We start from the raw sequence: 25,095 nt of genomic DNA on the forward strand, positions 1-25,095 counted from the left end.
CTGATTCACATACAAAGGATCAGTTGTCAGAGTGGCTTTACACTGCTCAAGAACAGCACTGAAACCTAGAAGATGACAGAGCAATTTCTTTACAATTCTAAAAAAAAAATTCCACTCTAGAATTGCAAACTAGACAAATAATCAAGTGTCAGAGTAGTAGGAAAACATGTCAGACATGGTAATTTAAAAACATTTACCTTCTGTACACTGTTCTCAAGACAGCACTGAAGATGTGCTTCATCAAAAGAAGAGAAACCAAGAAGATACAAGACACAAAAACAGAGGCTCCAGCATAGGAAGAAAGCAAAGAGAATTCCCAGATGATGGTGAAGGGAAATCATAAGATGTCACTGCATATCAGGCCCAGAGGGCATATCAGACTGAAGCAGGTCAGAAGGCCCCTAGATTCTTATAGAAAGATGATATTGATAGAATATCTAATGTGAATGAACATCTTGACAGCTGGTGAAGAGTTTGGAGTTGACATAGTGAAAGTGCATAGGAAACTAAAGGAATGAAAAAGACAGTTATTAGCTCCAAAATGTTATATGAGAAAAGGAAATAAATAGACTTTACTACATAGCTCAGCTGTGAATAGTGTTTACTTATTAACAGTGATGTCATGCTGGGTGCAGTGGCTCACATGTGTCATCTCAGCGCTTTGGGAGGCTGAGGCGGGGGAAATCACTTGAGATCAGGAATTCGAGATCAGCCCAGCCAACATGGTGAAACCCCATCTCTACTAAAAACACAAAAATTAGCTGGGCCTGGTGGCGTGCGCCTGTAGCCCCAGCTACTCAGGAGACTGAGGCAGGAGAAACGCTGGAGCCTGGGAGGCAGAGGCTGTAGTGAGCCAAGATCGGGCCACTGCACTCCAGCCTGGGCAACACAGCCAGTGGCCAAAAAAAAAAAAACCCACAAAAAACCGTCTCAAACAAAAACAAAAACAAAAACAAAAACAAACCCAAAACAGTAAGGCAAGCACTGATTATTAATCGAACCTAACAAAAATATAACCAAAATTATGATATAGGTGGTTTTTTTGTTTTGTTTTTTTAGAGACAGGGTCTTGCTTTGTTGCTCAGACGGGACTGTACTGGTGCGATCATCCTCACTGCAGCCTTAAACTCCTGGGCTCAAGCAATTGAATTCTCTGCCTCAGTCTCCTGACTAGCTAGGACTACTGGAGTACACCACCATGCCCAGCTTCTTCTCCCTGAGGAGAAGAAACATCTCAATTTGTGGACAGAATTAAAAGAATCTATTGCCTAGACCTATTCTTGTGAAAGTTTTAAATTTTTAGAATAAAGAATCCTACAATAAAATTTACTACAAAGTAACAAAGATAAGGAAGGTTTTAGACTCAACAATAAACATTAGGGGACAACGAAGACATAAAAATTTGAAGGGAAAAATTGTGTCAACAATAAACATTAGAGGACAATGAAGACATAAAAATTTGAAGGGAAAAATTGTGTCCAGGAATTCTTTACCTAGCCAATGTATCTTCTCTTTTATTTATTTGCTTATTTTTTATGTATACTTGTTTTGTTCATAATTTGTAATATTCTGGGATAGCAAAAGTAATTCTAATGATGGCTGAATTTAACAAAAAAATTTTAACCTTATTTGAAAACACATACTGATCCATCTCATTCAATGGTAATAGTCTTTCAATGATAATTTAAAGGGACGTTAAAAACAAACATGCACACAATTGTAGTTTTCTTATGAAAACTATTTCATTATTGGTGGGTAGTGCATATATGTATTCTTTAAATAATGTAGAGGTGACTGCACAACTGTAACATTGGTAACTAGATCGATAACCAGCTCAACTATAAACAGTTAACAAGTGTGACCAAATATTTATTTATTTATTTATTTTTTATTTTTTTGAGACAGAGTCTGGCTCTCTTGCCCAGCCTGGAGTGCAGTGGTGCAATCTCGGCTCACTGCAAGCTCCGCCTCCCAGGTTCACACCATTCTCCTGCCTCAACCTTCGAGTAGCTGGGACTACAGGCGCCTGCCACTACGACCGGCTAATTGTTTTGTGTGTGTTTTTAGTAGAGACGGGGTTTCACCGTGTTAGCCAGGATGGTCTCGATCTCCTGACCTCGTGATCTGTCTGCCTTGGCCTCCCAAAGTGCTGGGATTACAGGCGTGAGCCACTGCGCCCGGCCACATAACTAAATATTTAAAAGGTGAAAGATTTATATGATCTGAAGAGAAACCAGAGTATTAAATATTTTAAATACAGTTCTTGTTTAGATTATCTTCTGTTTTGATCACCTTCTTGGGGGGGAAAAGCCTGCTAGTCACAATGAAATATATTAAGGCCAAATATGATATCCATTCCCAAGGGTTTCTTTAAGCTTCCAACTCCAGGACAAGCCCAAGTTAGTGGTGGTCCATCAGTAATGCTCTTCCCACCTATCTACCAGGCAGACAGTGGAAGCTTCACAGCAAGCTTCAGAGTCTGAGTGTAGCCCATTCCAATTAAACTAGCATTGTTGACTTTTGCATTTACAAGTCTTTTAAAAAAGGTTATTGCAAAGGATACAGATGAAAGCATGCATAGGGCAAGGCATGGGAAGGGGTGCAGAGCTTCCATGCCCTCTCAGGCACGGCACTGTCCAGTAACCTCCATGTCTTCAGCTCCCCAGAAACTCTTTTCACTTATTATTATTTTTGTTATGAGACAGGGTCTGGCTCTGTTGCCTAGACTGGAGTGCAGTGGTGCTATCGTTCTCACTGCAGCCTTGAACTCCTGGGTTCAAGTGATCATCCTGCTTAGCCTCCCAAGTAGCTAAGACTACACGTGGCAGGCCACCACGCCTGGCTAACTTATTTTTATCCTTTTTGTTTTTTATTATTATTATTATTTTGAGACAGAGTCTTGCTCTGTCACCCAGGCTGGAGTGCAGTGGTGCGATCTCGGCTTACTGCAAGCTCTGCCTCCTGGGTTCATGCCATTCTCCTGCCTCAGCCTCCCGAGTAGCTGGGCCTACAGGTACCCGCCACCATGCCCAGGTAATTTTTTTGTATTTTTAGTAGAGATGGGGTTTCACCATGTTAGCCAGGATGGTCTTGATCTCCTGACCTCGTGATCCACCCGCCTCGGCCTCCCAAAGTGCTGGGATTACAGGCATGAGGGCCTATACTCTTAACCACTATTCATATTATTCTCAGCTCTTACAAAGTAAACATATAAAATTAAGACAAAAAAGTAAAGATGACTTTATATAACTCATGGGGCAAAGAGGAACTAAAAATGTAACATGTAATTAGAGTATTTAGAACTTAAATATGAGCACAGAAAAATTAAAACTTCTGTGACGTGTGAAAGCCATATTTATTGAGAGTCAAACTGTTAGCTTTAGATGGTCAAACTCTTTAGCTTTAGCTACATTTATTGAGAGTCATAAACTCTTAGCTTTAGCTTTTATTTTGAAACAAGAAAGAAAACAACAAATAAAACATTCATTTGAATAATTAGAGACATAGCAAAATAAACCAAAATAAAGCCGAAGGAAAAATGACACACAAACAAAAGAAGAAAATTAAAAAAAAACCTCTACAGTTGAGTTTTAAATATCTAATAGTATTTTTTGTTGAAAATATAGGCAAACATAGGTAGGCACACTGGCTCACGCCTGTAATCCCAGCACTTTGGGAAGCTGAGGGAGGCGGATCACCTGAGGTCAGAAGTTCGAGACCAGCCTGGCCAATGTGGCAAAACTGCGTCTCTATTAAATATACAAAAAATTGGCCAGGTGTGGTGGCACATGCCTGTAATCCAAGATACTCAGGAGGCTTGAGGCAGGAGAATCGCTTGAGCCTGGGAGGTGGCTGGAGGTTTCAGTGAGCCGAGATTGCACCACTGCACTCCAGCCTGGATGACAGAGGAAGATTGTCTCAAAAAAAAAAAAAAAAAGAAAGAAAGAAAATATAGGCAACAAACAGTTGGTTTAATCAAAATAAAATGGGAGAAAACATAAATATATAAAATTAGGAACAAGAAATGGACATAATAACAAATACAGAGAATATTTCTACACTTATGAGAGAATGCAAAATATGAATGAATGAAAGTAAACCACTGATTCCCAACACTGTTTTATGTGTTGAGGTTATAGTGGTTAATGAGATAAAATCTATACCTTCTAATTTTAAATATATTTGTGTGATCACTTGATTAATATTTATGTCCTAACCACCCATCTGCCTCCATGACCCTTCCCCTTGCCAGGTAAGAAATCTATGATTTTTAAAATAGGCACGTCTCATGCCTATTTTTGTTTATAATTTTGTCATTTTTTATTCCCAGCCACTGACACAGCTTCTTTGCACATAGTGAAAAAAGCAAGTTGTAATAGACTATATTCTGTATCAACTAAAATTACACACACACACACACACACACACACACACACACACACACACACTGAAAAAGGGAGAAAGGATATACAAGTACCTGTTGATAGGGTTTACTTATAAGTAATGAAAGCAACTGAGGTTTATTTTTTTTCTGCTTTTATATGTTTCCAAATGTTGTAAAATGATTATGTATTATCATAACAAGGAAAAAAGTTTTAAAAACAACCCTCATCGAAAAAAAAAAAAGAAAAAAAAAAGGTTAACATCAAACTGGAGAAAAAGGATTTTCCATTTATGTGATAATAGGTTTTAATTAATGTCATTAATGAAGAGTTGAACATCCAATCTCAAGTTGTCATTCAGACACTATCACATCACTCTAGTGTAATTATTTGCATAGCATTAATCACTATCTGACATTTTTCTTGACTTGTTGGCTTTCTTATTGTGTTCTCTTTGCCCTGACTCCAACATAAGCTCTCTAGGAAGAAAAATCTTGTTTATCTTGTTTTGCACCATATTGTTTAGTACATGGTAGTTCATTACATACTGATTGAATAAAGGAGCACTCTCAAATCAATGCTTAAAAATAAGTGCTCCAATGGAAAAATGGAAAAGGATACAATTTAGAAATGAAGAAATATACACATCCAATAATTACTACATTATAAACTCTGTGAAGGAAAACACATGTCCATCTTCTTTATCATATTTTCAGTGCCTAGCATTGTTTTGGTATATAATAGATTCTTAATAAATAACTGATGAATAAATAAATAAACAAGAAAAATTGTTCAACCTCACTAATTTAAACAATGACAACAATAAACACTATTCCTATCTAACAAAATGAAATGGATTTCATTTAAACTGCACAAACTCAGTGCTGGCAAGGGTATGGAAATACTTAGGATTTAATGCCTTCTTTTAAGATCAAAAGCTCTAGCTGGGCACAGTGGCTATGCCTGTAATCCCAACACTTTGGGAGGCCGAGGGAGGAGGATTGCTTGAGGCCAGGAGTTCAAGATCAGACTAGGCAACATAGCAACACCCTGTCTCTACAAAAAATTAAGAAATAATTAGCTGGGCGTGGTGCTGTGCACCAGTTATACAGGAAGCTGAGGTGGGTGGATCCCTTGAAAGCCTCAGGTTATGATCATGCCACTGCACTCCAGCCTGGGTGACAGAGCAAGACCCTGTCTCAAAGAAAAAAAAGGATACAAAAACCACCAAAAGCTCCTTGAAGGCAAGGAATGTAACTATTTTGTTTATTGTAATAAACTTTCTAAAATCTAGCACATGGTGCTTAATAAATATTTGTTTACTGGATCAGTGAGTGGAGAACAAATCAATATCAATCTCCTGGAGGGTACTTTGGCTCTCTAGCTGTAAAAACATTCATACCTTTTGACCCAGTTATTCCATTTATAACAATGTAGCCTTAGAAAGAAAATCAGGGGGCCAGGCACGGTGGCTCATGCCTGTAATCCCAGCACTTTGGGAGGCTGAGGTGGATGGATGACCTGAGGTCAGGAGTTCAAGACCAGCCTGGCCAACATGGTGAAACCCTGTGTCTACAATAAATACAAAAATTAGCCAGGCATGATGGTGGATGCCTGTAATCCCAGCTATTCAAGAGGCTGAGGTGGGAGAATCTCTTGAACCCGGGAGGCGGTGTCTGCAGTGAGCCGAGATTGCGCCATTACACTGCAGCATGGAAGACAGAGTGAGACTCTGTCTCAAAAAAAAAAAAAAAAATCAGGCCGGGCGCAGTGGCTCACACCTTTAATCCCAGCAGTTTGGGAGGCTGATGCGGTTGGATTGCTTGAGTTCAGGAGTTCAAGACCAGCCTGAGCAACATGGTGAAATCCTGTCTCTACAAAAATTAAAAAATAAAAAAATAAAAAGCCAGACATGGTGGTGTGAGCCTGTAGTTCCAGCTACTCAGAAGGCTAAGGTGAGAGGATTGCTTGAGCCCAGGAGGTCGAGGCTGCAGTGAGCTGAGGTTGTGCCATTGCACTCCAGCCTGGGCGGTAGGGCAAGACCCTGTCTTGAAAAAAAAAAAAAAAAAAAAGAAGAAGAAAGAAAATCAAAGAAGCACACAAGAGAATACAAGAGAATATTCATTCTAATCATATATAAAAAGTAACATTTAAAAATAAAACATTTGACAGTAAAGCACTGATAACTAAGCAGTCACTAAAACAATATTTTTAGAGAATATACAATGAAATAGGAAAATATGGAATGAAAAAAATAAAATATAAATATATAATGTGATCTAATATAGTAAAAAATGTACTTATATATGGAAACATGCTAAAAGGAAGTTGATCAAAATGTCAATAGCAGTTATCGCTGAGTGGTAGAATTATAGCTGATTTTTATTTTCTTCTATCTACTTTCTTCAATGAGCACATATTACTTTCTTAAACAAAATCCAAAACCAAAATCAAGTGGAAAATAAGAAGACAAGGCTCGGTTTAAAAGAGAAAATTAGGCTCGGTGTGGTGGCTCACACCTGTAATCCCAGCACTTTGGGAGGCCAAGGTGGGCAGATCACCTGAGGTTGAGAGCTCCAGACCAGCCTGACCAACATGGAGAAACCCCATCTCTACTAAAAATACAAAATCAGCCAGGCGTGGTGGCACATGCCTGTAATCCCAGTTACTCAGGAAGGCTGAGGCAGGAGAATCGCTTGAACCCAGGAGGCGGAGGTTGCGGTGAGCCAAGATCACGCCATTGCACTCCAGCCTGGATAACAAGAGCAAAACTCCGTCTCAAAAAAAAAAAAAAAATTAAAAATTAAAAAAAAAAATCAAGGAACGTCTTTTTTTTTTTTTTTTTTGAGACTGAGTCTTACTCCGTCTCCCTAGTTGGAGTGCAGTGGTGCAATCTCAGCTCACTGCAAGCTCTGCCTCCTGGGTTAAAGTGATTCTCATGCCTCAGCCTCCCGAGCTGGTATTACAGATGCATGCCACCATGCCCGGCTAATTTTTGTATTTTTAGTAGAGACGGGGTTTCACCAGGTTGGCCAGGCTGGTCTCGAAGTCCTGACCTCAAGTGATCCACCCGCCTCGGCCTCCCAAAGTGTTGGGATTATGGGCATGAGCCAGCGTGCCTGGGCAAGAACTGTCATTTTTTAAAAAAGGACATGGTTCTTACGAGTTCGCTTCTGCTAAACAGTGGTTCTCAAACTTGAATGTGTATTAGAAATACCTGAAAGGTTTGTGAACAGCAACTGCTGCCTCTGCCCCTCCCTCTTATTCAGTAGGTCTGGATGGGGCCCCAAAATTTGCATTTCTAACAAGTTCCACTTCGCTAAAAGACAGCAACATAGAAAGCCCATATGGTGTAATGAAAATGATGTGGGTTTTGAGGTCAGTCTTGGCTCTGCCCTTTTCAAGATGTTTTGTAGAAATAGTTGACAGACTCTAACCCTGCTCAGCCTCTGTTTCCACACCAATAAAAGTAATGAACATCTCATAGATGTGTTGTGAGGGTTAAATGGTATGATTAAATACCCAACATAGTGCTTGACTTAGTTAAGGATTTTAATTAATGGTGGTCTCCTTTCCTTTGATTTCCTCAAAGATACAGCACACTGGGTTTATGGTAACATGATTTAGGTGTACCACAGGTCAAATCATTTCCTTCAAACCTAACAAACCATACATGTTCATCTGCTACTAACAAAATCTTCATTGTTCATCTATAAAATTGGGAATAATAGTGTAACAGTATTTTCTTTGATAAAATAGATAATACTGTCTACTTTGTAGGCAACCATGAAGATTAAATAAAATAATATCAGTCAGACACGGTGGCTCACATCTGTAATCTCGGCACTTTGGGAGGCTGAGGTGGGAGGATCACCTGAGTCCAGGAGTTTGAGGTCAGCCTGGGCAACAAAGCAAGACCCCATCTCTATTTTTTATATAATTATTTAAAACAAAAAATAGGCTGGGTGTGGTGGCTCACGCCTGTAATCCCAGCATTTTGGGATGCCAAGGTGGGTGGATCGCCTGAGCTCAGGAGTTCGAGACCACCCTGGGCAACATGGTGAAACCCTGTCTCTACTAAAATACAAAAAATTAGCCAGGCATGGTGGCACACACCTGTAGTCCCAGCTACTCGGGAGGCTGAGGCACAAGAATTGCTTGAGCCTGGGAGGCAGAGGTTGTGGTGAGCCGAGATCACGCCACTGCACTACAGCTTGAGCTACAGAGTGAGACTCTGTCTCAAAAAAATAAAAAATAAATAAATAAAAATAAAACAATAAAACAAGATAATATATATCTTTTTTAAATTCCGTAACTGGCATATGGAAGATACATAGTGTTAACTGAAGAATCCCAAGGTTTATAAATTTGGAGAGGGGAGCTTTACCTTTTATAAAGGGTTGCAGCCTGCAGGCTGGTGATCCTGACAGGCTGGGAAGTGTAGACTCTGGCAGAGACTGAAAGCAGGTATTTAGAGGGAGGAAAGAGTGGAACACAAATTTATGCCAAATGAGTTGGCTAAGAATACACACTTAAGAAGTTACAGGAGATTTGATTATTCACAAAGCGGGGGGCAGCACATGCATGCATAGTGAGTAAACATGCATGTTACATATGTCCTATGTTCTCTTTGGGGTGGAGATTTAACATTTAAATGCATTACAATTAGGTGAAGCAGAGGACATGAAGACACTGAGTGAACAGCCTCTGAAAACCAGCCAGAACCAGTCTGTGCTTGGTAGTCTGTTACTAGGATGTTACTGAAATCAGTCTCTTGTCCAATCAAAGAAGTAGTTATGGTTTGTGGACCGGGGTTGGGGGGGATACAGTTAGTCAGCATCTGGTGGTCAGTGAGCTACAATTGTTTCAATATTGCTTATCTCCAGGCCAGTGTCTATTTAGCTACCAGAGAAAAAGAAAAACCTTGTGGCAGTTAGAAGATGGTTTACTCTTCAAGTGTAGGGAGGGATGTGTGACTTAACCCTCGCCTGACATAGCCTTAGGTCTTGTTTATAATTTGGTATCTTATTGCCTCAAAGAGTCTGTTCCATCAGTCATATGATCACTATTGTAACAATAATAAATGGCACTTTCTTTTCCCACTCCCTTTGAATATTTTCCCATAGCATCTTCCACACCTAGTTCAAAACTCATCTAGGATACTTCAAATCAATCTTTCCACCTTAATCAGATAGCTCTGTTTTGTGTCACATTTAAAGTAAATTATTTACTTCATTTAAGTACTGCTAAGAACACACTCTATGTAAACTATTATACTGGATGCCCAAGGAGATAAGTAGAAGATGGTTCTCTGGCTTTGAGGTGTTTGGTTGAGACAGCAATGTACATTAAAAGTTGAATAGGAATGCAAAGCAGGGTGGGACAAATTACACAGAAAGTAAGTGTGATAGTTTTGAGATTATAGTGGCTGATCTGTTCATTGTTTTGTACTCAGGAACTAAAAAATTACTAAGAGTTGTAAGAGCTCTGGTTTTATAGCTGAGATAATAAGCCCAGTGACACAAGTGGTCTAGGGTCCCAACTATGAAGTGGCAGAGGTTTCCTGTCTCCTGGTCCTATGCTGCCTGTGCGTAGGTTTCTAACTATTCACAAGTCTTTTAATCAGTTAATGTTTGCTCTCTCTAAGTAGACAGTTTAGTATAGCCAGGTAAGAACTGGGCTTTGAAGCTAAAATGTTTGGGTTTGAATCCTGGCTTTGCTATTTACTGTGTGACTTTGGGCAAGTCACTAATCTCTTTGCTTTACTTACCCACCTATAAAATGAGTATAATAATGGTACTTTACTTCATAGGGTGGTTGTGAGCATTATATACTTAATATATGTAAAGCAAGAAAAACTGTGGTTTTGTCATTATAATTGCTATTAGTCTGTGAGAGAATGGAGGGCAAGGAATCTAGTCATGTTTTTTGTTTTTTAAACCTTTTTCCCTCAGCTTCTGATCAGAGCATTCACGTGGGTGTTCAATAAATGCATGTCAGCTACCTTAAGCATATTGGGAGGTTTTGTATCACTGAAGTAAGACTTGAGATTTGTGGCCGGGCGCGGTGGCTCACACTTGTAATCCCAGCACTTTGGGAGGCCGAGGCGGGCGGATCACGAGGTCGGGAGATCGAGACCACGGTGAAACCCCGTCTCTACTAAAAATACAAAAAAATTAGCCGGGCGTGGTGGCGGGCGCCTGTAGTCCCAGCTACTCGGAGAAGCTGAGGCAGGAGAATGGCGTGAACCCGGGAGGCGGAGCTTGCAGTGAGCCGAGATTGCGCCACTGCACTCAACAGTGGGAAACAGAGAGAACCTCCCCTATCTCAAAAAAAAAAAAAAAAGAGATTTGTGTAAGCTTGGACTAGTCTGGTACTAGGGAAGTCTAGAAAGGTAAAAACTGAGATAGCATCAGATTGATTTTAGGACCTAGCACAGCTTCTTTAAAAAAGTCAGTCAAGACAAATAAGTGCTGAGAAAAATGGGGGTCAATGAGTCTAATTCCAAATGAGCTTTCTCATCTATTTTAAGATCTGTTTCAAACCTCCTCAGAAAAAAATCTGGCCTTTTAAGGAAAGTGCAGAGAACATGCCTTCGTGGGCTTAGTTTGAGGGAATAGGGGCTGCATTTCACCCTGGAGGTGGCTACATGAATTTGTGAACTGAGGTGACAACACTGACTCTCTCCGGAAGAAAAGATGCTATCTCTTCACGGAGTTTAATTACAATGGCACTACTTGAAACAAGCTGCAACAGCAGCAGCAGCAGAAGCAGCAACAACAAACGCTACTGTTAGCCCAGTCACAGCTCAGCTCAATATTCAGATTAGAGAAAGCAAGAACCATTTTTTTTTCCCTGGGGCATCCTTCTCCACTCAAATACCCGCTGAAAAAAAATTCTGAGACAAGCACTAGGGAGTGGGGAAAGCGGGCGGAGATGAACAATAACCCATATCCAGGGGTTAGAAAAATAATATTAATAAATCATGGTAGGTTTTCTTGTTTGTTTGTTTTTGGCAGGAACTTGCCACTCTTCAGCATCATCCATCATGAAATCTAGGGTGGGAAAAGTGTACCAACTGGCCTTCCAAATTTTCTGCATTTGGCAGATGCAAACGACACAGTCCATCCCTGCCCTCAGCACTTGGACGGTATCAGGGAAACATAAGTATCAATGGAAGGATCTTGAAGTGAAAAATAAATAACTGGTCAGGTTAGGGTTAGTGTTCTTGTGTGCAAGGGAGCTAGTGAAGTTTAGGCTTTGATGCGCACCCACAGCGTCAGCAAAGGAGGAAGAATTAAGGGACAGCATGGGCTGAAAAGCCCCCGAGTTTTGAGGTCAAGCCAACGGGCTAGGTCTCTGGTATCCTAGGATCTGCCCTGCACACAACCTTTGGCAGTTTCTCGGTTTGAATCTCGCCTGTACATTTCCAGACGAGACACTGTCTTACTGAGCGTTCTCACAGCGCCTAGCTCAGAGCTGACCGCAGAGCCGGCTCTCAATAACATCTAGATGCAAAAGCAGCTTCTGGGGTTAGGGGCGGAAGGGCATTGGTTTTACTTATTTTAAGGCTGGAGCTCGGTGCAGCCGGATCCAACTGCCAGCACAATGTTCCCGATCACCTCTCGCTTCCATTTCAGCCCAGGAAACGTCGGGAAACCCACAGGACCCGCTAGGGGCTAAGCGGTTAAGCCGCGTCCTTCAGGTGTCAGTCTCGATCCGTTCGGAAACCACAACCTCCAGAATCCCTTGTGCCAGGAGGCCAGGCCGCAAATAAGATGGCTCCAGAAGGGTGGAATATACGCCAGGGGGGAACTTAGTCGTTGGCAGTTTCTTCACGGGATGTGTTTAAATTGCCGAGTCCCCACAAACGCGCCACCCCACAAATCTCCGTCGAGGCCGTGGAGGCCACGGCTGCCGCCTCGCCCGCTCCTCCAGGAGCATGCTGGGATTTGTAGTCCAGCAGCCGGACTGCGCCGCACTACCTTTCCCAGCTTGCCCTGCGGCTCGGGTGATATCAACAGTCTTTTCCAGAACTCTGTCTGCACTGAGACCCTCTTCGCCCGGTCCTTTTCTCGCGGTCGACTCCTTCCCATCCGTGGCGACAGAGCGGCGGTTGCAGGAGAAGCCCCGGTCCCTTGCCGCACCGCCCCTTGGGGCACTTCCGGCGGCGGTTCACTTCCTGGTTGGGTGGATGGAGCCGGGCGGGAGCGCGCGCGGGGGAGGGGCGGCGGGTCAGTCTCCGCCCGGCGCTCCCGGGATCAGCTGGCGGGAGCCGAGCGCGGCCCCGGCTCTCGCTGCAGCGCCGCCTCCTCTCTGCGTCGCAGGCCGGCCCGGCGGCCGTGACAATGTCGCGGGGCTGGTAGCAGGGCGCCGGCTGCCGAGCCGTCTCAAGTGGGTGCCGCCAGGATGCCGCCTCGAGGGGCGGCGGGGAGACCAGGGAGGAGAGGGAGGCAGTGCCCGGGAGGGTCGGCGCTGCCCGAGCAGCTCGGATCCCTCCTTTCTCCGAGCTACGGGCTCGGGGGTCCCGGGTTCTGGGGCCGGGGTCGCGTTTTCAGCCCCAGGGTTTTTCTCTCCAGGAAAATACATGAAGCGTTTCCCCAGGATGATGGCTTTTGCTCCCCCTAGGACTCAGCGGTTGAATTTTTAAGTGTGTTACTGATTCATCCTCTCTTTCTTCCTCTGTCATCACAGGTTTAAACTTACACGAATCGCTTTCTGGAGGAGGGGACCCGCCGCGCGATTGACACGCATATTCCTATAGGCATCCTCCCTCAGCCCCCACCCCCACGGCCGGATTCGGGTGGCTCCTCTCCGAGGTGAAATCCGAGAAGAAATCCTTGGATCTCTTTTCTTAAAAAAAAAAAAAAAAAATCTAGAAACCGTCGGTATTTTGCTTTGCTGCTCCCTATTCGCAAGATGAAGAAGTTTTTCGACTCCCGGCGAGAGCAGGGCGGCTCTGGCCTGGGTTCCGGCTCCAGCGGAGGAGGGGGCAGCACCTCGGGCCTGGGCAGTGGCTACATCGGAAGAGTCTTTGGCATCGGGCGACAGCAGGTCACAGTGGACGAGGTGTTGGCAGAAGGTACGGTGGGGCTCAATGCGCCGTAAATTAAAATCTTGTGCTGATGCGGCAATACTGTGGTTTCTAGTTGTTGCATGTATGAATGGGCTTTGACCAGTTGACCCTCCCTTCCCCCTTCTCTTGCCCTGTGAGTCATTGTCCTTGAGAGATTTAAAATTGAGATTTGAAAGTGACTGGGCTTACGGGGGTGTGGGGAGGTTGCCAAAATTGTTTACGTTAGTGGCCTTTTATTTTTTTTTTTTAATATTGAGAAGCCAAATTTTGAGGATCACACAAGAAAACGTAGGTGTGAAAGTGTAAAGCTTTATGCCAAAGGCAGGGTGATGGGCTTGTCATCCTCCTAAAACTTAAAATCTTGATGTGAAGGCTGAAGGGTGGGGATGGGGGGACTTTTAAGAAGAGAGGGGTTTCTCCTTCTTCTACCCAACTTTCCCACTTCCATGAGCAGGCATTGGAAGGAAGAGAGGATTTTCGGAGAACGTGAACGTGTTTTTCCAAGGGCCAAGGCTCTTGGTGGATTTCACTAGTAGGTTTGTTTCCTGACCCAACTGTAATCAGGTCCCCAGGATATAGCAAAGATAACAGAAATTACATAAAACAAATGTGGTTATTTTGAACTCAGTCTAGTAGGCCCCTCTTCCTTCTCGCTTTAGGTTTTGTTTTTTGTTTTTTTAATCAAAAGAAAAATTACTTGAGAGTGGCTCTGATTTTGTTTTTTCGCTATCAGAGAGGATGTTATTTAGATCTGCTGCGTAAATTCCCTCTGTGTTTCATCTGTGTGTCTATACTCAACGTAGATATACATCTTTATTCCCCCAGGCTTTCGGGAAATCTTTGCATGTCTCTTTTGGTAACCTTAACCTCGACCTTCATAATTATGCCAGACTCATACTTTTCACAGCCCATCGCCTGCCTAGTGTGCTTTTATTTTTAATAAAAACAGCAATTTCCTTGGCATGAAGCAATTCAGACTAATTGGATGGGGCTGACCTGCTGTAGGTTGTGTTATAGACCGAGAGGGGTTGGAAGAAGGGAGAGGTCTCTCTTATTGCAACATGGTGGTGGTAAGGAACAGTTTTATTAGTGAGGGAAGAGAGACAGCTAAGAGGCCTCTTTAAAAAGGGGCCATTTGCAAGCTAAAGTTGAAGCAAGAGTCCTGACCTGGGCCTGGGAAATGCTTACCATGGTGGGTGTTGCGGGCTGGTGGGTGGGTTTGGAAGAGGAAGAAGCTGTGTTTGGCTCTCAGCTTGTGTAAGCACTGGATTCAGCAGGGCCCAGTTTTCTGGGAATAGAGTTGAAGCCTGTACTTTAAAAACACGATTTTTAAAAAAAGATCTCTGACAGTTAATGTCCGTGTGAAATTATTGCTCTTCCAATCTCAGTACTGTTCTAGCTGCGCTTTATCCGGGGCCTGAGTCACTGTCCCCTTGGATCTTTCCTGTGGACTTTGGTGCAGGCTGAGAGATGCTTCTGTGCCCGCTGCCAGATCCGCACCCTTGAGTCTGATCTGTCTCTTTCATCCCTGTGCCAAAGCCCTTAACTGCAGTGGGATGGAGAAACGGTGAAAAGGAGAGTGTGTCAGAGAGAAATCAGGAGAAACGAAGAGGCACAGAGCACTTTCTTCCCCTGTGAATGGCCTCTGCTGACCTTATAGCCCACGAGCATTTTGTTCACCTAGGATGTTGTCTCATCACAGATGATACTGCCCTAAGTGGTGCATGTTCTCCAAGTGTGAGAAGAGTGATAGGGAAGAGAAAAGGCAAAATTGGTCTTTGTTACCTAGGCTGCCTTCCTCTTCTCTGGAATTCATCTTTGAGAACTGCGCATCATGTATTGTGATATTTTTACGCAGAATTTAGGACTTGCAGCTCTGCATTTATTCATTCAACAGTTTATGGAGTTGCCTGTCAAGTGCCAGGTGCTGTGCCAGGCTCTGGGGGTATGCTGTTAAACTAGATGCTCGCCTTTACCAACTGCTTTAAGAGATGGAAAATAGCCAGTTATAGTGGATTGATAAATGCCATCATAGAGATAAACTTAGGATGCAGTGGCCCCCAATTTTAGGGAGCCCAAGATCATTTTCTGAAGGAAGTGACTGAAGAGTGAGTAGGAGTTAGTGTGGTGGCACCATGGGCAAAGACAGAGTAGCAAGAGAGAATGTCATGTAAAACTGGGTCTGGCTATGTGCCCTTTTTGTGTTCTTTGGCTTAAGTTGAGTTTGAATTTGTGGCTCTTAGAAGTATGTAGATATGTAGGAGCCAGTATACAAAGTATTTATGTAGCACCTACCAAGTCCAAAGACCCTATGAAGTTCTGAGATGGATGAGGGAGGTCTAAGTGTGATTGACATCTGCCTTTAAGGATCTGCCAATGAATTTGGGAAGATGAGACATACAGTAGCATGGTTACCAGCACTGTCTATAGAGTCAGACAGATCTAGGTTCAAGTTCTGGATCTGTTCTTTACTAGCTGTGGAACTGTAGGCAAGACGTTCCAAACCACTCTTGAATCTCTGTTTCCCTGTGGCAGTGGTTCTCAAAGTGGGGCATACTTACCACCTGCGAGCTTGTTGGAAATGGAGATTCTCAGGCCTCACTACGTAGGCTGTGGGTGTGGGGCTTAATAAGTTCCTGGAGAGATTCTGATGCAAAGTCAAGTTTGAGAACCACTGCTTAATGGGCTGGTCATGAAGATTAAATGAGGCAATATATGTAATTAACATTTTCAGGTGTTCAGTAAATGGGAGCCATTACTTACCAGCAACGTTATACATCATATGTATATATGTGGGGGGAGAGAGAGAGAGAGAGAGAGAGTGTGTGTGTGTGTGTGTGTGTGTGTGTGTGTGTGTTAAAGGGGAGTGGGAGCAATGTGAAAGCTAGTTGAGCTGCAGCAATCTGAAGCAATTCCTTTCCCCCATTGTTAGGGGACAGAGCCAGATGTTCTTTGCAGAGTCCTCACCAGCTCTTTAAAGGCTTAACAGACGTTTTGGGTAGCCATGCTCCTTCCCTGGACTCTCTTCTCTGTGAGTCCCCAAGTGCTGACTTACCTACAGTTCCAGCCAGAGTTGTTTAAGGACCACGGGAGTTGTACTCTGCGTGCCCAGAGCAGTGGCCAGGCAGTTTAGGGAGGAGTGGTGTGAGAGGCTTCAAAACACAGACCAGATTACCACCACGTTCCACTGATGATCTCTTTTTTCTCTAGCGTGGGTATTGGTCTGTTCTTTTTCATGAGGAATTGCAAGAACCCCAAGGAGCAGGTGCTGGGTAAGACAAAAAGATGTCGCACTGCCATACCTCCCCTGGTAGCATCAGCCTTCCTGGCCTGGTTTCACTAACTAGTCCATCAGGGGCTGTTTGGGGGAAGTGAAGGCTTTAAATTATGGGTTTAGAAGAATATGGCTATTTCTAGGCTGGGTGCCAGGGAGAATATTTTCTTTCTAGCTTTCTCAGCAAAGATGCCATGATGAGAAGCTAAATCATGTCTAAGTTAATGGGCATATGATATCAAGGGAAGATTTGGTTTAAGCTTCCAGAATGAGCTCAATGGGAAAATTGGAGCAATGTTCAAAGAAGGATTGAGAAGCTGTGCTTTTATTATACTTCCTTAGCGATACGAGGACTTATATCTAAGCTTTAAGCAATAAATGTTTATTTATTTATTACTGTGTTGAAGACAACATTCCGGAACTATAAGGTGGACTAGATGGCTCCTCAGAGCAGCTTTCTAATTTATATTCAAGGAATCCAGGTCCAAGGCTGATGAGAAGTACCAAATGTCCACATCAGTAAACTTTGATAATTTCTCCTACCTACAGAGCAAACTAGGAAGGCTTAAAAATGTGTGTGAAATCACCAAAAACTCCATTAAAGGCACATAATTCTAATGTGTTGGTGGTATCAATATGATACACGTACATGCCTCTTTGTGGCAGGCACTGTATTAGGTTCCAGAGATCCTAAGATGGATGAGACACAGGCCTGACTCTTAACAGAGCTCAACACCTGAGATAAGTGTCCAGCACTTAAGCGTGGCCTTTGACATACATACCTTAGATGGTAAAAGATGGTATGATAAAGAGCCTGGGGGTGAGAGTTCGTAGGTGACATGAAGTTTAAACAGGAATAGAAATTGCCCAGCAGATGTTCCAGATGGGGGTTACCCAGGGCTTCTCAGGCTGAGAGAATAGCATAGGCAAAGTGGTGAAACAGCATGATAAATTTTGAGAATACTGACTAGTTTAGTGTTACCATTTTCGTCAGTACACATTCCCTCCCCAGAATCAAGGAAAGAAGGACAGAGGACACGGAGTGGTAGAATGAAATTCTTTAAGTTGCTCCCTGGAGGTGCTTGATGCTCACTTTCTTCAGTGGCCCTGGGCCTTTTGAATGACTGATGAATAGGTACCAAGAATGCATGGCTCCCCTCCTGTGCCTCAGCCCCGTGCCAATTGTGGGGAAAGGGAGCAGCGTGTGTCTGGGGAAAGAGTGGTCCCAGAACGTTTGATAAGAGGCTAGAAGCTCAAGCAGAAGCAGGCAGGGAAGGGAAATGACCAGTGTTACCGAAAGGTGTGAACAGGGGAGATATTGAAGATGTTTGACCAGAGCAGAAGGTACATTGGAGAGAAAAGGAAGGACTAATTTTATGGAGAACCTTGAGTGCCAGGCAGAGAGATTTAGTTATAAGCACCTGAGATCTTCTCTTGACGCAAACACCAATTTGATCCCTCCCACTTCAGATGTCTTTGCCTGCTGGGAAGTCTGGTTTTTTAGAGACAACTGCAGATTTTCAGGGGGTGGTTTGTGAATGGTGTCTTCTTCCTGGCTTTGGGCATGATGACGGTTGTAGCTTTGCTAAATATAGCCAAATCTAGAATTCAGAAATGAAGTCCAGAATAAGCAATTGCCATGGTCAAACTCTTTCTTTCAGTCTTTCTAACAAAGTAAAGCTCATTTAATAAGAAATAATGATGAAGAGAGAGCAGCAGTTTCACGTGACTTTTGAGTGGGAGGGTATGAGAGGAGACATACACTTGCACCCTGATAGCTAAAACGCCATGTAGCGTATACAAGAAAAGTTTGATAAATATTAACGAAACACACAAAAAATATTACTGCATCAGAGCCGTCATTTTAACTTGCAATATTTGAATGTTGACGCTTTGGAAAGGGGACTAGTACCACCTTCATCTTGCACCCTTTGAAGGATGCATGCCTTCTGAGCCTACTTACCAGGTAACTGTGACATCCGCATCTGAAAGAGAAAAAAATGATAATAATAGAAACGTATTGTCTATTAAAGTAGCATCTAGCACTGTGAGCTAGCAGAGACTCGCCTCCGGTCTATTTTATGGAGCCATATTTTGGTGTGGTGGAAAGAACACTGCATTATGAATTGGGAGATCAAGGTTTGTCAGTTCATTCACTGCCTTATTCAGTAAATGTTACTGAGCATTCACTATGTGCCAGGCATCATGCAGAGATAAATGAGACATGGCTGTGCCTTGAGGACTTCACAGTCATAGGATTTCAGATATGTGAGCAAATAGCTGCAGGTGCTGTGCTGGAGTCATGTAAAAGGGCTGCGGAACAGACCCAAGGCAACAATTTTGTGGGTTGGGGAGTAGTCAGGGAAAGCTAAAGAAAGGTGACATTTGAGGTGTGTCTTCAAAAATGAGAACTTATTGCTAGATGGACAAGGTAGAAGAACATTCTAGGCAGAGAGAATAACATGGCTAAAGACACAGAAGCAGAAAAATAACTGCTTACTGGGGAGCTGTATGTTTTGAGATAGCGATAAGCTACTAGTGGCCCAGGGCTGTGCTGTTCAATAAAGTAGCCCACGAACCACAATGGCTATTTAAATTATCTAAAATAGGCCGGGTGCAGTGGCTCATGCCTGTAATCCCAACACTTTGGGAGGAACCAGGCAGGTGGATCACCTGAGGTCAGGAGTTCGAGACTAGCCTGGCCAACTAGACTAGGTTTTTAGTAGAAACCTTGTCTCTACTAAACACACAAAAATCAGCCGGGCGTGGTGGTGGGCGCCTGTAATTCCAGCTACTAGGGAGGCTAAGGCAGGAGAATCGCTTGAATCCGGGAGGCAGAGGTTGCAGCGAGCCGAGATCCTGATCCTGCCACTGTACTCCAGCCTGGGTGACAGACTGAGTCTCCATCTCAAAAAAAAAAAAAAAAAAAAAGAAAGAAAAAAATAAATTATCTAAAATAGCAGTTCATCAGATGCACTAGCCACATTTCAATTGCTTAATAGTCACATGTGGCTAGTGCTTACAGTTTTAGACAGCACAGGTGAGATATATTTCATCATCACAAGTTCTGGCAGTTTGGTCTAGAGCAGTAGTCTCTAAACTTTTTGGATAGAATAGTGCTCTAGTTAAAAAACATGCCATATCTTCATGTATGTGTGCTTGTTTATTTGTAAGTTATATTCATGTCCTGCTATCATTAGCTAATATCTGAAGTCACATTATATACTTAGGATGAAGTTCATCATAAATGATAGTGGATGCAAATCTATATTTTAAATAATCTCAACAAGATTTTGGTTAACTTATTCAATTGTGATTGTGTCTACATTGCAGTGTGACTATGCATGAAGCGTATGCCAGGAGTAGATATGACAGCTCTGCCATTCTCTTGTTCATTTTTGATTGTATTATCTTTAATCCAAGAGTTTTTTTTTTAGTAGAAATCTTTTTAAGCCTCTAGTTTGTTTTGTGAGGATTAATTAATTTAAAACAATGTAATCAGTCAATCCATGAACTATAGTATATCTCAGTGTGCTGTAAAGATGTCACCCCATCAGCCCTCAATAGTAGACATGTGACTGAACATGGACTGAATGGAAGTGCTAGTGTTGGGCCATATGTTATATATTAACAAGGACAAAATCTTATTTTTTCTAAATGTTTAAATGTAAAATACACATAACCTAAAATTTACTATCTTAATCATTTTTAAATGTACGTCTAGGTGTTAAATGTATTCATAATGTGCAACCATCACCACCATCCATTCCCATAACTCTTTTCATCATGTAAAACTGCAGTTGTACCTATTAAACGACAACTCTCATTCGCATCTCTCTCTAGCCTCTGGCAACCAGCACTCCACTTACTGTCTCTATGATTTTTACTACGTCCAGTTCCTCATCTAAGTGGAATATTACTGTATTCGGCCTTTTGTCACTGGCTTATTTCACTTAGCATAATGTCCTCAAGGTTCATTTGTTTTGTACCATGTGTCAGAATTTCCTTCCTGTTTAAGGTTCAGGAATATGCCATTGTATATATATGCCACATGTATCATCCATCAGTGGACACTGGGTTGCTTCCACCTATTAGCTATTGTGAATAATGTTGCTACAGTTATGAACATGGGTGTACAAATATCTCTTCAAGACCCTGCATTCAGTTCTTTAGGGTATATACTCAGAAATGCAATTGCTAGATCATATGGTAATCCTATTTTTAATTTTTTCAGGAATTGCCATATTGTTTTCCACAGCGGCTGTACCCATTTTTCATTCCCATCTACAGTGCACAAGGGTTCCAGTTATTCCTCATTCTTACTGACACTTGTTTTCTGTTTTGTGACAGTAGCTATCCTAATGGATGTGAGGTGGTATCTTCTTATACTTTTGATTTGTATTTCCCTAGTAATTTGTGATGTCAAGCATCTTGTCATGTGTTTATTAGCCATTTGTATATCTTCTTTGGAAAATGTCTATTTAAGTCCTTTGCCCATTTTTGAGTTGGGTTGTTATTTTAGGAGTTCTCTGTATATTCTGGGCATCAATTCCTTATCAGATATATGATTTGCAGATATTTTCTCACATTCTGTGGGTTGCCTTTTTACTTGGAAAATCTTTCTTTTTAAAATGAAAATAAATAAAAATAGAGGATCTTTTATTTTCTTTGTCTACCCCAGTGCATTATCATCTCGAACACTATGTTTTGAGACCATTGTGGTCTAGAGCAGTGGTTCTGTACCATTTTTTGTTCCTCAAAAACCAAAAATATTACAATACTTACTTTAACTTTACTAAGAGAAGACTAGAACATAGGTAAAGATGGTGAACTAGATGCAACAAGGTTCCATGAAGGTGAGGTTACAGAGAAAAGACTCAGTTAAGAATAGTCTGTCTTCACGAAATCTTGCATAACCATTGCAGTCCTCTCTGATCTCCTTCCCTCAAACCCAGAGCTTAGAGACTACACCACAGACCCCATCACTGCAAGGGATATGTAATTGCCTTGTGGGGTTCACTTGTTTCTTGTGTGTTGGTCGTATTATGCCAACTAGCAGGGCAGGAGCCGAGTCTTCCATTACTTCTCTGCTTGCCATAGCATCTCAGACAGAGAACATATGAGATGCTTAGTAAAACCTTGCTGCCTCCTTCACTGGCAGGACAAGCTGCTCTTATGCGAAATAGCCTTATATCTACATCCTCTCATTTTGTGATTGTGTCATCCCTGCAGAGGTAGAAAGCATGGTTATTACTCCAGCTGTACAGATGAGGAAGCAGTGGCTGACATTGGTTGAATGACTTCTTCAAAGTCATATTGGCAAGAAGTAGCAGTGAATGAACTTGAATCCAAGGCTCCTAGCTACAAGTATAGGATTCTTCCTTAAAATTCTTCCTTGTACGAAGGATCATCAGTATCTTTTCTCATAACATTTCTCATAACATTCTTTTTATATATATATTTTTCAGACAGAGTCTTGCTGTCGCCCAGGCTAGAGTGCAGTGGCGCAATCTTGGCTCACTGCAACCTCTGCCCCTCAGGTTTAAGCAATTCTCCTGCCTCAGCCTCTTGAGTAGCTGGAACTACAGGCATGTGCCACCACACCCAGCTAATTTTTGTATTTTTAGTAGAGACGGGGTTTCACCATGTTAGCCAGGCTGGTCTTGAACTGCTGACCTCAAGTGATCCACCTGCCTCAGCCCCCCAAAGTGGTGGGATTACAGGCATGAGCCACTGTGCCCGGCCCTCTCATAACATTGTTGACCTTTAATAACCAACCCTTCCCTGCTGAATCTCCCTATGAGCTTTTCAAGTTAGATAATACTTCCATAGCATTTGAGGGTTGCTCACTGGCTTAGTTTCTCTGGGCTGCTGTAACAAAATATCAGAAACTAGGTAACCTATAAACAATAGAAATTTATTTCCCGCAGTTCTGGAGGCTATGAAGTCCAAGATAAGAGTACCAGGATGGTCAGGTTCTAGTCAGGGCCCTCTTCTGGGCTGCAGACTACTGATATCTTTTTTTTTTTTGAGACAGCATCTCGTTCTGTCACCAGGCTGGAGTGCAGTGGTGCGATCTTGGCTCACTGCAACCTCTGCCTCCTGGGTTCAAGAGATTCTCCTGCCTCAGTCTCCCGAGTAGCTGGTACTATAGGCACGTGCCACCATGCCCAGCTAATTTTTGTGTTTTTAGTAGAGATGGGGTTTCACCATGTTGATCAGGATGGTCTCGATCTCCTGACCTCATGATCTACCCGCCTTGGCCTCCCAAAGTGCTGGGATTACAGGCGTGAGCCACCATGCCCAGCACTGCTGACTTCTTGATGTCAGCAATGGAAGGGACTGCTGCTTTCTGGGACCTCTTTTTGCCTTTTTTCTTTCTCTTTTTTCTTGGGGCCTCTTTTTTTCTTTTTTTCTTTTTTTTAGAAACAGAGTCTCGCTCTGTTGCCCAGGCTGGAGTGCGGTGGCGCGATCTCCGCTCACTGCAAGCTCCACCTCCCGGGTTCATGCCATTCTCCTGCCTGTTGGCTGAGTAGCTGGGACTACAGGCGCCTGCCACCATGCCCGGCTAATTTTTTTTTTTTTTTTTTTGTATTTTTAGTAGAGACGGGCTTTCACTGTGTTAGCCAGGATGGTCTCGATCTCCTGACCTCGTGATCCGCCTGCCTCAGTCTCCCAAAGTGTTGGGATTACAGGTGCCAGCCATCGTGCCCGGCACTAGTTCATTGATTCTAAGAAAACAAATTTAAAAATTAGGTGATTTGCCTAAAGTCACACCACCAATTAGACCCTTCTGAGCAACTCCCAATTCCTGTCTCTTCCCACATTGGTCAACAGTCATTTGTGCTACCTTGGCACTACTAATATTTTGGTCTAGGTAACTGTTTGTTGTGGAGGGCTGTCTTGTGCACTATGGGATCTTTAGCAGTATCCTTGGCCTCTACCCACTAGATGCCAGAATTATATAATACATACACAGCCTACTGTGGCAATGAAAAATGTCTCGACATTGCTAAATGTCACCTGGGGGGCAAAATTGCCTGTTTTAGAGAACATGTCTAGTTCAGCATGTTTGTATATGTTTTGGTCTTCTGTTGGTAAAGTTGAAGCAAGTATTGCAATATTTTTGGTCTTTTTTGAGGAAGAAAATGGCCTATATAAATAATTCAGATGTTCTGTGTTTATACCCAAAGCAAAAAAGCCTTTTCATTTGCTATGAATTTAATCACTCAGGAATGATGAACTATTAGCTTGTAAGGTGATACTGGCTGTAGCATTTTATACCTCCTTTCTCCTTCCTTTATTGTTTTTATTATTATTGATCTATTATCTTTATTATTTAGCCTATTATGTATACTTTATTTATTTTTGAGACAGGGTCTCACTTTGTCACCCAGTGGGGTAATCTCAGCTCCCTGCAACCTCCGCCTCCCGGGCTCAAGCGATCCTCCCATCTCAGCTTCCTGAATAGCTGGGACCACAGGTGCGTACCACCACACCTGGCTAATCTTTGTATTTTTTGTAGAGGCAGAGTTTTGCCATGTTGTCCAGGCTGGTCTTGAACCCCTGGGCCCAAGCAATCCACCTGCCTCAGCGTCCCAAAGTGCTGGAATTATAGGTGTGAGCCACTGCACCCTTAAAACAATCCCACTTCAGTTGAGTCACAAGTAATTCTTAGGAAAGAGGATTCCTTTTGGAGGAGACTCCCACCTTGGCAGAGGACAAGTTCCTGAAATGTGAAGTTTCGTTTGAGGTCTGCTGTGGGTGAATCAGTTTGAGCTGGTCAGTTTTCTCCTTGGGCTCTGTGTTAACCTTGGCAGACAAGGAATGGCAGTGCCAGTTGAAGCTTTGTTATTTTTGTCTGAAAAACTGAGAGATTATTGGACCAAAGAGCTCGTGGCATCTCTCTATTATTATTATAGAAGGCTAAGCATAGCATTTATGCTAGATTATCATTTGTCGTTATAATGATCTTAAATAATGATGCCTATCATCTAGGACTTGAATCCTGTAGAAAGCAACATAATGCCACATAATTTGTTTGCTGCATGTTTTCAAAGACACTTACAGCTATTGTACTGGGACCTTTAGGGTAAGAGAAAGATTATTGTCCTTTGGTACTCAGCATGAATTTGAGAACAAAGTGATGACTTTATTACCTATGGGGACAGGAAGAAGGCATGGAACTAAGGCATCGTTGGTTGGGTCCTTCCTGGAGGACTGGGGCCTGAGCAGCATTTACTGAGATGGCGGGTCTCCTGCTAGTACCTTGGTTCATTTTCTCTGGTCAGTGAATCTGATTGATTCAGGAAGTGCTGGTTATTTTACAGGTTTGTTAGACTTGTTTAATCTCCCCTGGGATA

General features: G+C 42.7%; 1 protein-coding gene across 7 annotated transcripts in view; it reads left to right on the plus strand.

Moving 5' to 3' along the window:
* Positions 1 to 12,457: 12,457 nt before the first annotated feature.
* The window catches only part of AAK1 (AP2 associated kinase 1), a 184,253-nt gene continuing 171,615 nt past the window's right edge, over positions 12,458 to 25,095 (plus strand). The window contains exons 1-2 of one of the 7 annotated variants that reach the window (XM_058429163.1): positions 12,458 to 12,776; positions 13,077 to 13,464. In XM_058429163.1, coding sequence (XP_058285146.1) covers positions 13,302 to 13,464 — 163 coding nt within the window. In that variant the 5' untranslated portion in view covers positions 12,458 to 12,776; positions 13,077 to 13,301. The remainder of the gene's footprint in view (positions 12,777 to 13,076; positions 13,465 to 25,095) is intronic. The other 6 variants (XM_058429165.1, XM_058429161.1, XM_058429164.1 and 3 more) reach the window with 6 other exon arrangements.

Source organism: Hylobates moloch, unplaced genomic scaffold, assembly GCF_009828535.3.
Source record: "Hylobates moloch isolate HMO894 unplaced genomic scaffold, HMol_V3 SCAFFOLD_15, whole genome shotgun sequence".
In the NCBI taxonomy this organism is placed as follows: Eukaryota; Metazoa; Chordata; class Mammalia; order Primates; family Hylobatidae; genus Hylobates; species Hylobates moloch.